The sequence below is a fragment of the Microcebus murinus genome, chromosome 10, assembly GCF_040939455.1.
Source record: "Microcebus murinus isolate Inina chromosome 10, M.murinus_Inina_mat1.0, whole genome shotgun sequence".
In the NCBI taxonomy this organism is placed as follows: Eukaryota; Metazoa; Chordata; class Mammalia; order Primates; family Cheirogaleidae; genus Microcebus; species Microcebus murinus.
The window spans coordinates 94,023,486-94,035,777 of record NC_134113.1 but is presented as its reverse complement, the minus strand read 5'-3'; the positions used below and the strand labels follow the sequence as shown (position 1 = coordinate 94,035,777).

The window sequence follows — 12,292 nt, the reverse complement described above, 5'->3', positions numbered from 1 at the left end:
AGTATATTTATTATATATAAACATATATGACAGTATATATAAGAAACTGAGAATCATAGTTACTCTGAAAAGGCACTTAGGGGACTGGCATTCAGGGTGGGAGAGAGAATTACTCTGTACTTTTAATAATATTTTTACTGTTTGCCTTTTAACACATATATACATTACCTTTTCAAAAATAAAAACACAATTTAATTTTTTCAAGAGTTTCAAGCTTCTATGACTACCATACTGTACTAAAATAATTAGAATCCATTTCTATGAAATTACTGTTGCTGTCTTAAAGAAATTGTGCAGCATAAAGAGGTACCATGAGAGCTGAGGATAGACTGAAAGGGACAAAAAGTGCATCTTTGTTTGTTTTCTGTTGCTTACAACAGAATACCTGAAACAGGGTGATTTATAAAGAAAAGGAATTTACTTCTTACACTTGTGAAGGCTAAGTCCAAGATCAAGGGGCTGCACCTGGTGAGAGCTTTCTTGCTGGTGGGGACTGTAGAGTCCTGAGATGGCACTGGGCATCCCATGGTGAGGGGCTGAGTGTGCCAACGTGCTAGCTCGGGTCTCTCTTCCTCTTCTTATAAGGTCACTAGTTCCCAGCCCTTGATAACCCACTAATCCATGAATCCATGAATAGCAGAGCCCTCATGACACAATCACCTCTTAAAGTTCCCTCAATAATACCACATTGGGGATTAGGTTTCAACATGAGTTTTGGAGGGAACATTCAAACCATAGCAGAGTGGAAATAGGGAGACCAACCTAAAGGCCACTGCAACAGCCCAGGTGAGAGAAACGGTAGCTGGGTCTATGGCGGTAGCCAGAGAAGTAACGAAAGATGGTCAGCATTGGGAGAAATAGATTATAGATATAGATGTAGACACAGATGAGTAAAATAAAAAAGATATCACATTTTATTGTCAGCAGAATCTCTATATACAGTTTTATACAATTTAAAATGGATAATATTAACTATACAAAGCCCACTAGCATTTACATGGTTATTTCAACAGGTTTTGTGCTATGTGATTTAATGAATTTTACAAACAATTAGTTACTTAGCACCATTTCAGTTAAAAGTATCAGCTTTAAACTCAGGCACACACGCACACACACACACACACACACACACACATCACCACACATAATCAAACATCAATATTCCAAACCCAGAAAATCAATGACTAACTTACAAAGTAAATACTATCTTTAAAAACAGTGGTATAAAAATTAGGTTAAAAGCAATTGCTTGAAATTTAGGTTAAAAGCTATTGCTTGAAGTTTTTCAAACCTAATCCCCCCAAAACATCAGCAAATTAAGAATTTTAAGAACAACCACCATATTCCGGTAAAGTTGAATATGACTGCTTCACAATCAACATCACATATATCAGAAAAGCATCATTTCTGGTTGTCAAAACAATGACTTCCTTGCTATTTTGAACTGTAGCTTTATGTTAACAATTTATATAAATGAGTTGAAAATGTGATTCTTTCCGATTCAAATTAAAATGAGGGTGCTGATATTAATACAACGTTACCTCAAATAATTAAGAAATTGTATTTATCTGTTAGCCAAGAGGCCAAATCATCCCCAGTAACTGTCCTGTAATACCAAAGGGAATATATTTCCTCACTAATGAAGCACAGATCTGGGCTGTAGTTCTGTTCTGCCATGAGCTAGCAGTGTGAAGTGAACCCAAGAATTTCATTTTCTCAGCTAAAGAATTTAAGGAGTTTGGTTAAGGTGGCCTGCAAAGGACTTTGCTACTAAAAAACAAGTTAAGCCAGCTTGAGAATTTCTGCTTTGAGATGATATTTAGGGTGAAGTAAGAAGTAAATTTTTTTTTTAATTTATTTTATATTTCATCGAACCACTTGTATTGACAGAAGTAAATTTTTTAAAAAGATATATGAACTTATTTTTTTGTGCACATGCAATACCATAATTCATAACTACCTATAGTGTTGATCCGGAAAAATGTTGCTCATGGAATGTGAATATAATTATTATAACTGATATTATTAAAAAGTCTGAGAATGAAGCATCAAACAATAAAAATGTTTAAAATCTTTAAAGTATTTGTGATATTTGGGTTTAAATAAATGATGCACTACTACCAGTTACAATATCCTACCTTTGAATTTTAAAAGCTAAGAATCTGAGCAGATGGAAAGTGACAAATTTCAAGTCATTCTGTTAGAAAAATAATCAATACATACCAATTGAAAAATACCTGGAAATACCATCAAGAAAACAAAGATAATAAAAGCTGGTTTCCACAGAAGATGATTCCTTTCACCAAAGCACCACACACATTTGCTATCTTAACACATGCACAGAGACAGACAGACACATACACACACACATAGACACATATACACATACATTATCTTGAATAAATTGAACAAAAATAAATATTAAAAAATATTCTATGACCCAGAGTAGAATAGCTTTCTCTATTCCAATGATGCATGTACATTTCTAATTGGTTCTTCTTTTCTGTCTCCATTATAAGGACCACTTCATGAGTTTCTAGTTCAATGCCATTGCAGGTATCTTACAAATTCTGTACCTCTCAAGGTTACAAGGAATATTATTCCAGGCCCATTTATCTTTTGTATAAAGAAGAACAACACAGTTTTCTTCCTTATAGTTGTTAGGTTCACCCTTATGCCAGAACCTGAAAGGAAATAAATAGATAGATATAAATACAGATATAGATAGATATCAGAGAAAAATTCAGAGAAAATGCCCCCAGCATGTATTTTAGAGCTGCACTGTCTAATGCAACAGTCACTAGCCACATGTGACTCCTGAGCCCTCGACATGTGGCTTCTCTGTATTGAGATGTGTTTTAAGCATTAAGTGCACACTATATCTTGAATATTTATTATAAGAAAAGATGTAAAAGATCTCAGTAATAATTTTATATTGATTACATGTTCAAATGATAAGATTTGGATATATCCAGCTAAATGTATTATTAATTATTAACATACTATTAAAATAAATTTCACTTGTGTTTTTATTTTCTTAATGTGGGTACTAAAAAAATGTTGAATTCCATAGGTGGCTTTGCATTATATTTGTACTAAACAACACTGGCTTCAAAGAAGAAAATGACAAAGTTATAACCCTGTTTCAAAAAACAATTTTTATCTCTTCCATTGTTTAGCCAAATTGTAAATCTAAGAAAATTTTTTTCATATCACTCTCAATTTATCTGTTCTTTCACTGACACTGTGCAAATAAGGATACTGAAAACTTCACAGAAGTCATAGGTTCATTCTGTAACTGGAACATAGCATACAGAAGTTACTGAACATATATAGTGTTCTATTCTGGGTAATATTTTTTAAATAGCTGTAGTCCATCCCAAAACGAATTCTTCTTGCTACCTTCTCCCCACCTTCACCTGTAAATCTCTTTAGTCCCACTCAATATACTCACACCATGTGTATGTTAAATGGCGTCTGGTCCACCCAGCGCCACTGACCTTCAGTGTTCTCATCTGTAAGTCCTAGGAAATACGAGAACTGTCTATCCAAAAATTGAATAACAAAATTCTGCGAAAACAAGAAATGCAAATTTTTAAAAATATATTTGCATTTATCAGGTAATGGCTTGTTAGGCTGTTATGTTAGAGAAAAATGAAAGAAGTCGAATAGATTATTGGTTAAGCACAAAAGCTTTGGCATCAGATAGACCTACATTTTTTGATGTTGTTGGATCATGTTTATTTATTTATTTTCTTTAAAAGTGTTACAGGGTAAAAATAATTTTGGTCACATGGATTGCTTTTATAATACCTGAGTCATGGCTATATGAGTGCTTGTCATCCAGGAATTGTTCACTGTACCCGTTAGGTAGGTTTTCACCCATCCCCTCCTTCTCCCTCCCCCTGGTTGATTTCTGTTGAGTTTTACTTCCCTCTATGCACATGAGTGCTCATCCGTTAGCTCCAGTTTAATAGTGAGTACATGTGGTGTTTGTTTTCCCATTCTTCACTTAGGATAATGGTCTCCAGTACCATCCAACTTGCTGCAAAAGGCATTAAGTCATTCTTCCTTATGGCTGAGTAGTACTCCATGGTGTACCTATACCACATTTTGTCAATCTACTCAAGAATTGATGGGCATTTGGGTTGATTCCACATCCTTGCATTTGTGAATTGTGCTGCATTTGAGTGCAGTGTCTTTTTGATAAAATGACTTCTTTTCCTGTGAGTAAATACCCACTAGTGGGATTGCTGAATCAAATGGTAGGTCAACTTTTAGTTCTTTGAGAAATCTCCATACTAATTCCATAGAATTTGTACTAATTTGCAATCCCACCAACAGTATATAAATGTTCCTTTCTCTCTGCATCCATGCTAGCATCTATTGTTTTTGGACTTTTTAATAAAGGCCATTCTGACTGGGGCAAGATGATATTTTATTGTGGTTTTAACATCCACTTCCCTGAGGATTAGTGACATTGAGCATTTTTTCATATGTTTATTGGCCATTTGTCTACCTTCTTTTGAAAAGCTTTTGTTTGTGTCTTTTGCCCACTTTTTAATGTGGTTGTTTGTTTTTTCTTGCTGATTTGCTTGAGTTCTTTATAGATTCTTGTTATTAGTCCTTTATTGGATGTATAGCTTGTGAATATTTTCTCCCATTCTGTATGTTGTCTGTTTGCTCTGTTAATTCTTTCCTTGGCTGTGTAGGACATTTTTAATTTAATCAAGTCCCATTTATGTATTTTTGTTGTTGCTGTCATTGCCATTGCTATCTTCTTCACAAATTCTTTGCCTACGCCGATATCTAGAAGAGATTTTCCTACATTTTCTTCTAGAATTCTTATGGTTTCGTGCTTTATGTTTAAGTCTTTTATCCATCTTGAATTAATTTTTGTGAGTGGTGAGAGATATGGATCCTGTTTCATTCTTCTGCATGTGGTTATCCAATTTTCCTGACACCATTTATTGAATAGGGCTTCTTTCCCCCACTGTATGCTGTTGTCTACTTTGTAAAAGATCAGTTAGCTGTTATGTGGATGGTTTGATATCTGGGTTTTCTGTTCTGTTCCATTGGTCTATGTCTCTATTTTTGTGCCAATACCATGCTGATTTAGTTGCTATAGCCTTGTAGTATAGTTTGAAGTCTGGTAATGTGATACCTCCTAATTTGTTTCCTTAAGATAAATAGATCTATTTTCAAAGCCTCATTGTTGTTAGTAAGCACTTTAATCTCAGCAACCCCTAATTTTGCTCATCTCTAGAGGGGACAACTCCACTACTTCATAGAGTTACTGTGAAGATTAAATGAGATAATACTTGTAATCCTCTCAGTACAATGCTTAATAGGATTGGATTTTTAAGGAGCTTTTGTTTTTAAAATCAACTTTCTAAATTGTTTACATATTACATTAAATCCCCCTTTTTTTTGGAGACAGAGTCTCGCACTTGCTGCTTGGGCTAGAGTGCCATGGCATCAGCCTAGCTCACAGCAACCTCAAACTCTTAGGCTTAATCCTTCTGCCTCAGCCTCCCAAGTAGCTGGGACTACAGGAATGTGCCACTATGCCCAGCTAATTTTTTCTATATATTTTTAGTAGTCCAACTAATTTCTTTCTATTTTTAGTAGAGACAGGGGTCTCACTCTTGCTCCGGCTGGTCTCTAACTCCTGACCTCGAGTCATACTCCCACCTGAGCCTCCCAGAGTGCTAGGATTACAGGTGTGAGCCACTATGCCCAGCCATTAAAGCCCATTTTATTCAAAGAGTCAGCCTGTAGATTGCAAAGCCATGAAAACAGACTCCTCAAGGAAACTTCTTTGACCACAAAAAGAGCAGACTCTGAAAAACAAACACCGCATGTACTCACTATTAAAATGGAACTAACTGATGAGCACACATGTGCACAGAGGGAAGTGAAATTCAGTGGAAATCAAGCAAGGGGGAGAGAGAAGGGGAGGAGGGGATGGGTGAAAACCTACCTAACAGGCACAGTGCACATTATCTGAGTGATGGACACACTTATAGCCCTGATTCAAGCATTACAAAAGCAATCTATGTAACCAAAAATATTTATACCCCTGTAATATTTTGAAATTTAAAAAAAGAGTAGAATCTTAGTCATGGTACATATATGGAAACACATTACATGAGGAAATAAAGTTCAGCTTTTAAAGATTTGAATTTACCTTAAGATTTCTTCATTCAGAATCAGAACCATACATTTGAACTATTTTTCCTATACCTTATACTGAGAATATATTTCAGGACTGGTTAACTTCCTAACGAAACATTTATCAAGACCTAACCAGTGTGCCTGGCACTGCACAGGACACTAAAGGTGCGAAGACGAGTAGAGCAAGGCCCAGCCCTCCACCAAGTAGGCATCACCAGAAGAGATGGAGTGGCGAATAGACAACTATAGGTCACTGGAGTAAATGCCAGTGATCTCACTGTGCACAAAGTACCGCAGAAGTACCTCCAACTTACAACAGGGAGTGTGGAGTAGGGAAGGTGCTCAGGCTAGTTTTCTGGACGAAATAACACAGGAATTAAATCCAGAAACACCAAAAGAAGTTGGCCATAGGAAGAAAAATGGGAGGGGAAGAAAAGTCTTCCCAGCTGAGTGAAGCAGGTGAAGCAAAGAGATGGGGGTAACGGAACAGAGAAATTCCTCTTTCTCTACAGAGATTCAAAACAGCAGAGAAACTGATGTGATCCTCCTGACACACCTGCTCAGCTTCTGTGCTGATGGTCGCCAGATGAGCCCCCATCCCTGAACAGTTTCTTTCACTCTCAGCCCACGTCTTGTTGTCATTAAGAGGAAGAAAGCAGCTGGACTGGAAGGCTCTCCAGAGAACGGGACAGCAATTCCAGGTGCTCCCTCAGGTGAAAATTGAAACGGAAATTATTTCATCTGCAACAGGTTGCACAACCATTCTACAAGATAATATCCAATTAATACTTGTGGGAATAAGGCCAGGATTACCAAAATCATTGTTTCCCCCTCCCCTCCAAAAAATCCTTAACATTACATTTCTAAATATGTTCTAAAGGTGAGTATTGGAAATCACATAATGACTATGAGAAAATTACAAAGTATACTCTTAGAAGACGTTATTATTATTCAAGTTCCATACATCTATTTACTTGCATATTTAAAGTGTTTCCACAGCACAGCTTTTTGTAGACATTTTATGTGAAGAGGCAAAGAATCTGCTAACCTCAAGCATTCTCCCCTTCTCCCAAATGAGACTTTACAAATTCCAGAATAATAAAAGAAATAAAAACATCTCAGCAAAGCTATATATTCTATTAATAGGAGAAAACTGTTCTTATGAAACATCTGAATCAAGGGAAAATGGAATGAAATTAATGTTATGTTTTGGATGTCAAAAATGGCTCATAAACTTAAGTTATATTCTCCAGTTATTCAACTAATTATAGTCATAAGAAATAATTCTATCTTAATTTACTGATGTTTACTTCCGTGCCAGATTCTCATGTTATTTTAATCTTTCCTTGCTTACTACTGATATTTTTTAAATCAGAATATGAAAAAAACAAAAGCAAAAAGCAAATTTTGAATTTGAGTAGAAATGGAAATAAGAAATTCCCTTAGGCTCTCTGCCATCTGTACCTTTCAGTTCTGATGTCTGTCTGACGCACGTGAGCTTTGTATGGTACTCTGGTAACTTGTGCATTCCCGTGTCTCCCTTACAGCGTAAAAAGCTGTGATGAGTCACTGTCAAGGAAGAAAAAAGTTACTTTCATTTTCTTATATAACCACTTAATTAGGAAAATGGGGCCTAATCTCTCTAACCTTTCTTTTATCCTAATAGTTAAAGCCCTCACATTTTTTTTTTCTTCTTATGCAGTTCTATTCTAGTTCCAGGTGAATTGGTTGGAAGCAATTGTTGAAAATTAACGTTTTTACTATCATATTGTCCATTTTGTGCTTTACAGGAGTAATTTTGCAAACTTCTATGTGCACATGCCTTTAAGCATATATTTCTATCAAAATTCACATGAGAGCTGGTTGTTTAAAAGAGCCTGGCACCTCCCCCTCCCTCTCTTGCTCCTGCTCACCTTGACACATCTGCTCCCCCTTTGACTTCCACCTTGATTGGAAGCTCCCTGAAACCCTCACCAGAAGCAGATGCCAGAACCATGCTTCTTGTATAGTCTACAGAACTGTGAGCCAAATAAACTTCTTTTCTTTATAAATTACTCAGCCTCAGGCATTTCTGTATAGCAGCACAAAAGCGGACTAACGCACTCATCAACTTTTACATATACAGAAAATGGTCTAAATTCCATCTTTCATCCCCTTACATAAAGGCAACACTATCAAAACATAGAAGGTAAAGTATGTAACTCTGAATTTTAAATCCAAGACCCCAAAGACATTATAGATTGATTATGCTGGGGAAACTGAAGATAGTAAAGGCTTAGGGCAACTTTTATGAAAGTTATTTGGGAAAATAATTCAAGAAGAGTTCCACTTTGGCTAACAACTTACCCAAACAATTTGCAATAAAGCAGGCACTGAGAAGTGCAATGAGAACAACAGCAATAATCCAAGGAACCCGCTGGGAATGCTCACCTCCTTCTATTAGAACAAAAACAAAAATAAAGAGGTTAAACTCCTCTCAGCTGCAGGCCAGGGAAGCCAATTCTACCAAGAAGCAAGCTAAATGTGAGAGCATCCAAAATATTTTAAATCTAGAGAAAAGCTTTAATATTTCCTCTGAATAAATCAATTTTAGAGCTTACTGATAAATGAATAAATAAGAAAAATGGAAGCAATTTTTTTAGTAATTTTGGAATAAGAAAGAATTTTTTTTCATTTTTTTTTGACAGAGTCTCACTTAGTTGCCTGGGCTAGAGTGCAGTGGCATCAGCCTAGCTCACAGCAACCTCAAACTCCTGGGCTCAAGTGATCCTCCTGCCTCAGTGTCTTGAGTAGCTGGGACTACAGGTGCGCACCACCACGCCCAGCTAGTTTTTTTCTATTTTTAGTTGCCCGGTTAATTTTTTCTATTTTTAGTACAAATGGGGTCATGCTCTTGCTCAAGCTGGTCTCAAACCCCTGACCTAAAGCGATCCTCCACCTGGGCCTGCCCAGAGTGCTAGGATTGCAGGGTAAGCCACCGCGCCTGGCCAAGAAAGACTTTTTTAAGCATGACAAAAAAACCCAAAAGCCATAAAAAAAAATTTAATAATTTGGGTATATAAAAATTAAATGTATATATAACATAAACAATGTTATAATACAAGGCACACATGGGGAAAAAGTTTTGTCATAATTTCCAGACTGTATAAAGAATCAAAAATCAATTAGAAAACTGAGCAAAACTTTGGGAAATTTGCTGAAAATTTAATTTGCTGAAATCATAAATGGCCATTAAACAAACAAAAGTATGAACAATAATGGAACTATAAATTAAAAGATTGTGGTATAATTTCTTCATATCAGATTGTAAAAGGTAAATTAAAAATGTGCAGTATTGGCAGGCTGAGGGAAAATAAGCACTCTGGGTGAGAAAATAAAGGCTGTTGCTGAGACTGTAAATTAGAAATGTCTTTTGGAAGGATCAATTTAGTAGCATTTATCAATTTTTAAATGCATTACACTTGTCACAATGATTTCAATTATAGGTATCTATTCTACAGAAATAACTGAACTTATTTATGTTAAAGGATATTCATTTCAGTATTTTGGGGAACAGAAAAAAAACAACAAAACTGCTGGAATCTAATACTTAACATGTATATTATCAATAGCAGAAATTCTAAATTATGGTGAATACATATAATGAAATTCTATATAGCAATTAAATAATCCTGTATATTAGTGTGTTCAGACATAAAAAATCTCCAAGACATATTGTTACATAAAAAGGTATTTTTAGGAACTTTGTACAGTGTGCTCCTATTGAAGTTTGCCATGGTAGGGTGATGAGATGAAGCAAAACTTTAATTTTAAATTTACATATTTCCACATTTGTTCTATATATTTCTCAAAAATATTATTTAATGTTCTTGCAATACAAATCCACTGGTGTATCTTAATCCAAACATAAAATGGAATGGTCAGAGCCTCTGATACACCATGAGCCTAAGTCAGTGTGTTTTATACATCTTCCTTCTCTCTCTCTCTTCTGTAAAAGAATCTTACCACATTACTCTCTTTCCATCTTATTCCTGTTTTATATACTTTATCACCTCTCTTGGTTCAATCTACATTTTATGAAGAAGGTTCTGCTACCCAACTTGTTTGAATCTATGCCCTTCCTCTTAGCCAAATTTATCTTCATTTCCCTTCCACCTTCTCCTCCCCACTACCATCATCTACAATGTTTAAAGCTACAGTCAATTCATAGTTTTAAATGTAGTCATAATTCAAACTGCCTCTCTGAAATTGAAAGGAGACAAAGTACCCACCTTTACTTTGAGATTCTTCTAGCCCCATGTGTGAATACTCTCTTGCTCAGTGGTCAGGAGGAACGGGAACCTCTTTTATTTATTTTTTCCCAGAGTATATTTCTGTGGGTAGAGAAATATACTCAGAAAACATTGGAGATTGAACACGAACCTTACCTATTCTGGTGAAATTAGAAAGGTCCAAATATAACTGAGTTAACTCAAAAGGAGAAAACTTTTCAAAGGCTGGGGTTTCCGTTGATTCACTCTGGGAGATGAAGCAAACGAAAAAAAAAAAAAGAGGAAATTGAGAAAGCAATGCCCATTTAGTAGAAACTTTCACAAGCATGTTTAAATCACTAGGTTGGTGTGTCATGTGGAATTTCTCAATTTGCTTTTTAGTTATTTAGACAGGAAATTTAGCAATATCCTAAAAAAAATAATTATTATGCCCAATAAAAATTTAATAAACATCCCCTCATCTTTCTTTCTTGAATATTATGTTTTCAAAGGCATGCTACCTACTTGAGATAAGCTCTGCCCTAGAAAGGTCTCTGAGCTGGATGAGAAGTTGTGTCCAAGGTGGCAAAAGACAATGTTGAGAAATGAACAAAAGCTTTGACTGTACCCACTGTGCCTACATTGTATGTGAAGACACAAAAACCTGAAAACCTTTTCTTGGAGTTGAGGAAGAGGTGAAGCTGTTGATTAAACCCCAAGATCTTCCTGGGTAAGAGAAAATAGGCTTGTCAAGGCAAAGGAAAAGAAAAGGTAAGATTCTGTGGTAAAGACACCATTAGGGTCCCAGACTTCACTTACGGTACTGTTATGGAGTGAAAGTCTGTGTCCCCCCCAAAACTCATTTGTGGAAGCCCTAACCCCCAGTGAAATAGTATTTGGAGGTGGGATTTTTGGGAGGTAATTAGGTGTAGATAGGTCATGAGGTTTTTATGATGGGATTAGTGCCTATTAAGAAGAGATCAGAGAGTTTTCTCTCTCTTTCTCCTCTCTCTCTCTCTCCCTCTCTCTCTCTCTCTCTTTCTCCTCTCTTTCTCTCTCTCTTTCTCCTCTCTCTCTCTCTCTCTCTCTCTCTCTCTCTCTCTCTCTCTCTCTCTCATTATTGAATAACAAGAACCTTAGAAGAGATATGAAAAGAAAAAATTGAAGTCATTGGTTAATGGAGAGTAAGAAGGAAAAACTGATATATTTTAATTATATCAATTAAAAGTTGATTTAATTTAAATATATATTGGTATATTTTAACACCTACTAAAGAAATGATATTATAACTTAGATATTATTGACAGCATCTTTACTATCTGTGGGGCTTTACTAACATTGTTATACCTATGTGATCATATGATCAGTGATCATTCAAGTTCAGGGATGATAGAAGTTCAAGGTGACTTTCAGCTCTTTGATATTCCATAAGCTAATTCCTGTTTCCTGTAACCATGAAAGCAAGCCAGAGCTTTCCTAGGTAAATAAGCCACTGGATGCTCCTATGGAGAAATCATGATTGGAATGGCCTGGATGTAGACTCTGGTCTCTCACAGGCTCAGCGTCTGCATGATGCTGACTCCTGCCATGCTGTGATGAAAAACAAAAACACAAACAAACAAAAAAACTACTTCTCTGAGGTTAAACAAAAACAAAATACAAAGGCTTTTGAAAAGTGACCCGTAAGTCATGTCAGGCTACTAGGTTGATTATTATGTTGGTCAGACAACCCTTTCGAAAAACCAAACTAACATGAAGCAACCAAGCCCAGAAATGGAGATGAATCCATGGAATATAAGCCTGAGAAGCTTGCTAGCGTGCAGGATCCAAGACAACCTGCTTTTCAAAATTTTGCAATGCACTGC

General features: G+C 35.9%; 1 protein-coding gene across 1 annotated transcript; it reads right to left on the bottom strand.

The window, feature by feature from the left end:
• Positions 1–891: 891 nt before the first annotated feature.
• CLEC4D (C-type lectin domain family 4 member D) lies at positions 892–10,718 on the bottom strand. Its single transcript, XM_012760701.3, has 6 exons — positions 10,449–10,718; positions 8,524–8,613; positions 7,642–7,746; positions 6,734–6,885; positions 3,455–3,570; positions 892–2,684 (listed from the first exon to the last, which is right to left on the bottom strand). The coding sequence occupies exons 1-6, from the start codon at positions 10,474–10,476 to the stop codon at positions 2,537–2,539; spliced, it is 639 nt and encodes a 212-aa protein (XP_012616155.2). The 5' UTR covers positions 10,477–10,718; the 3' UTR covers positions 892–2,536.
• Between the last annotated feature and the right edge of the window lie 1,574 nt (positions 10,719–12,292).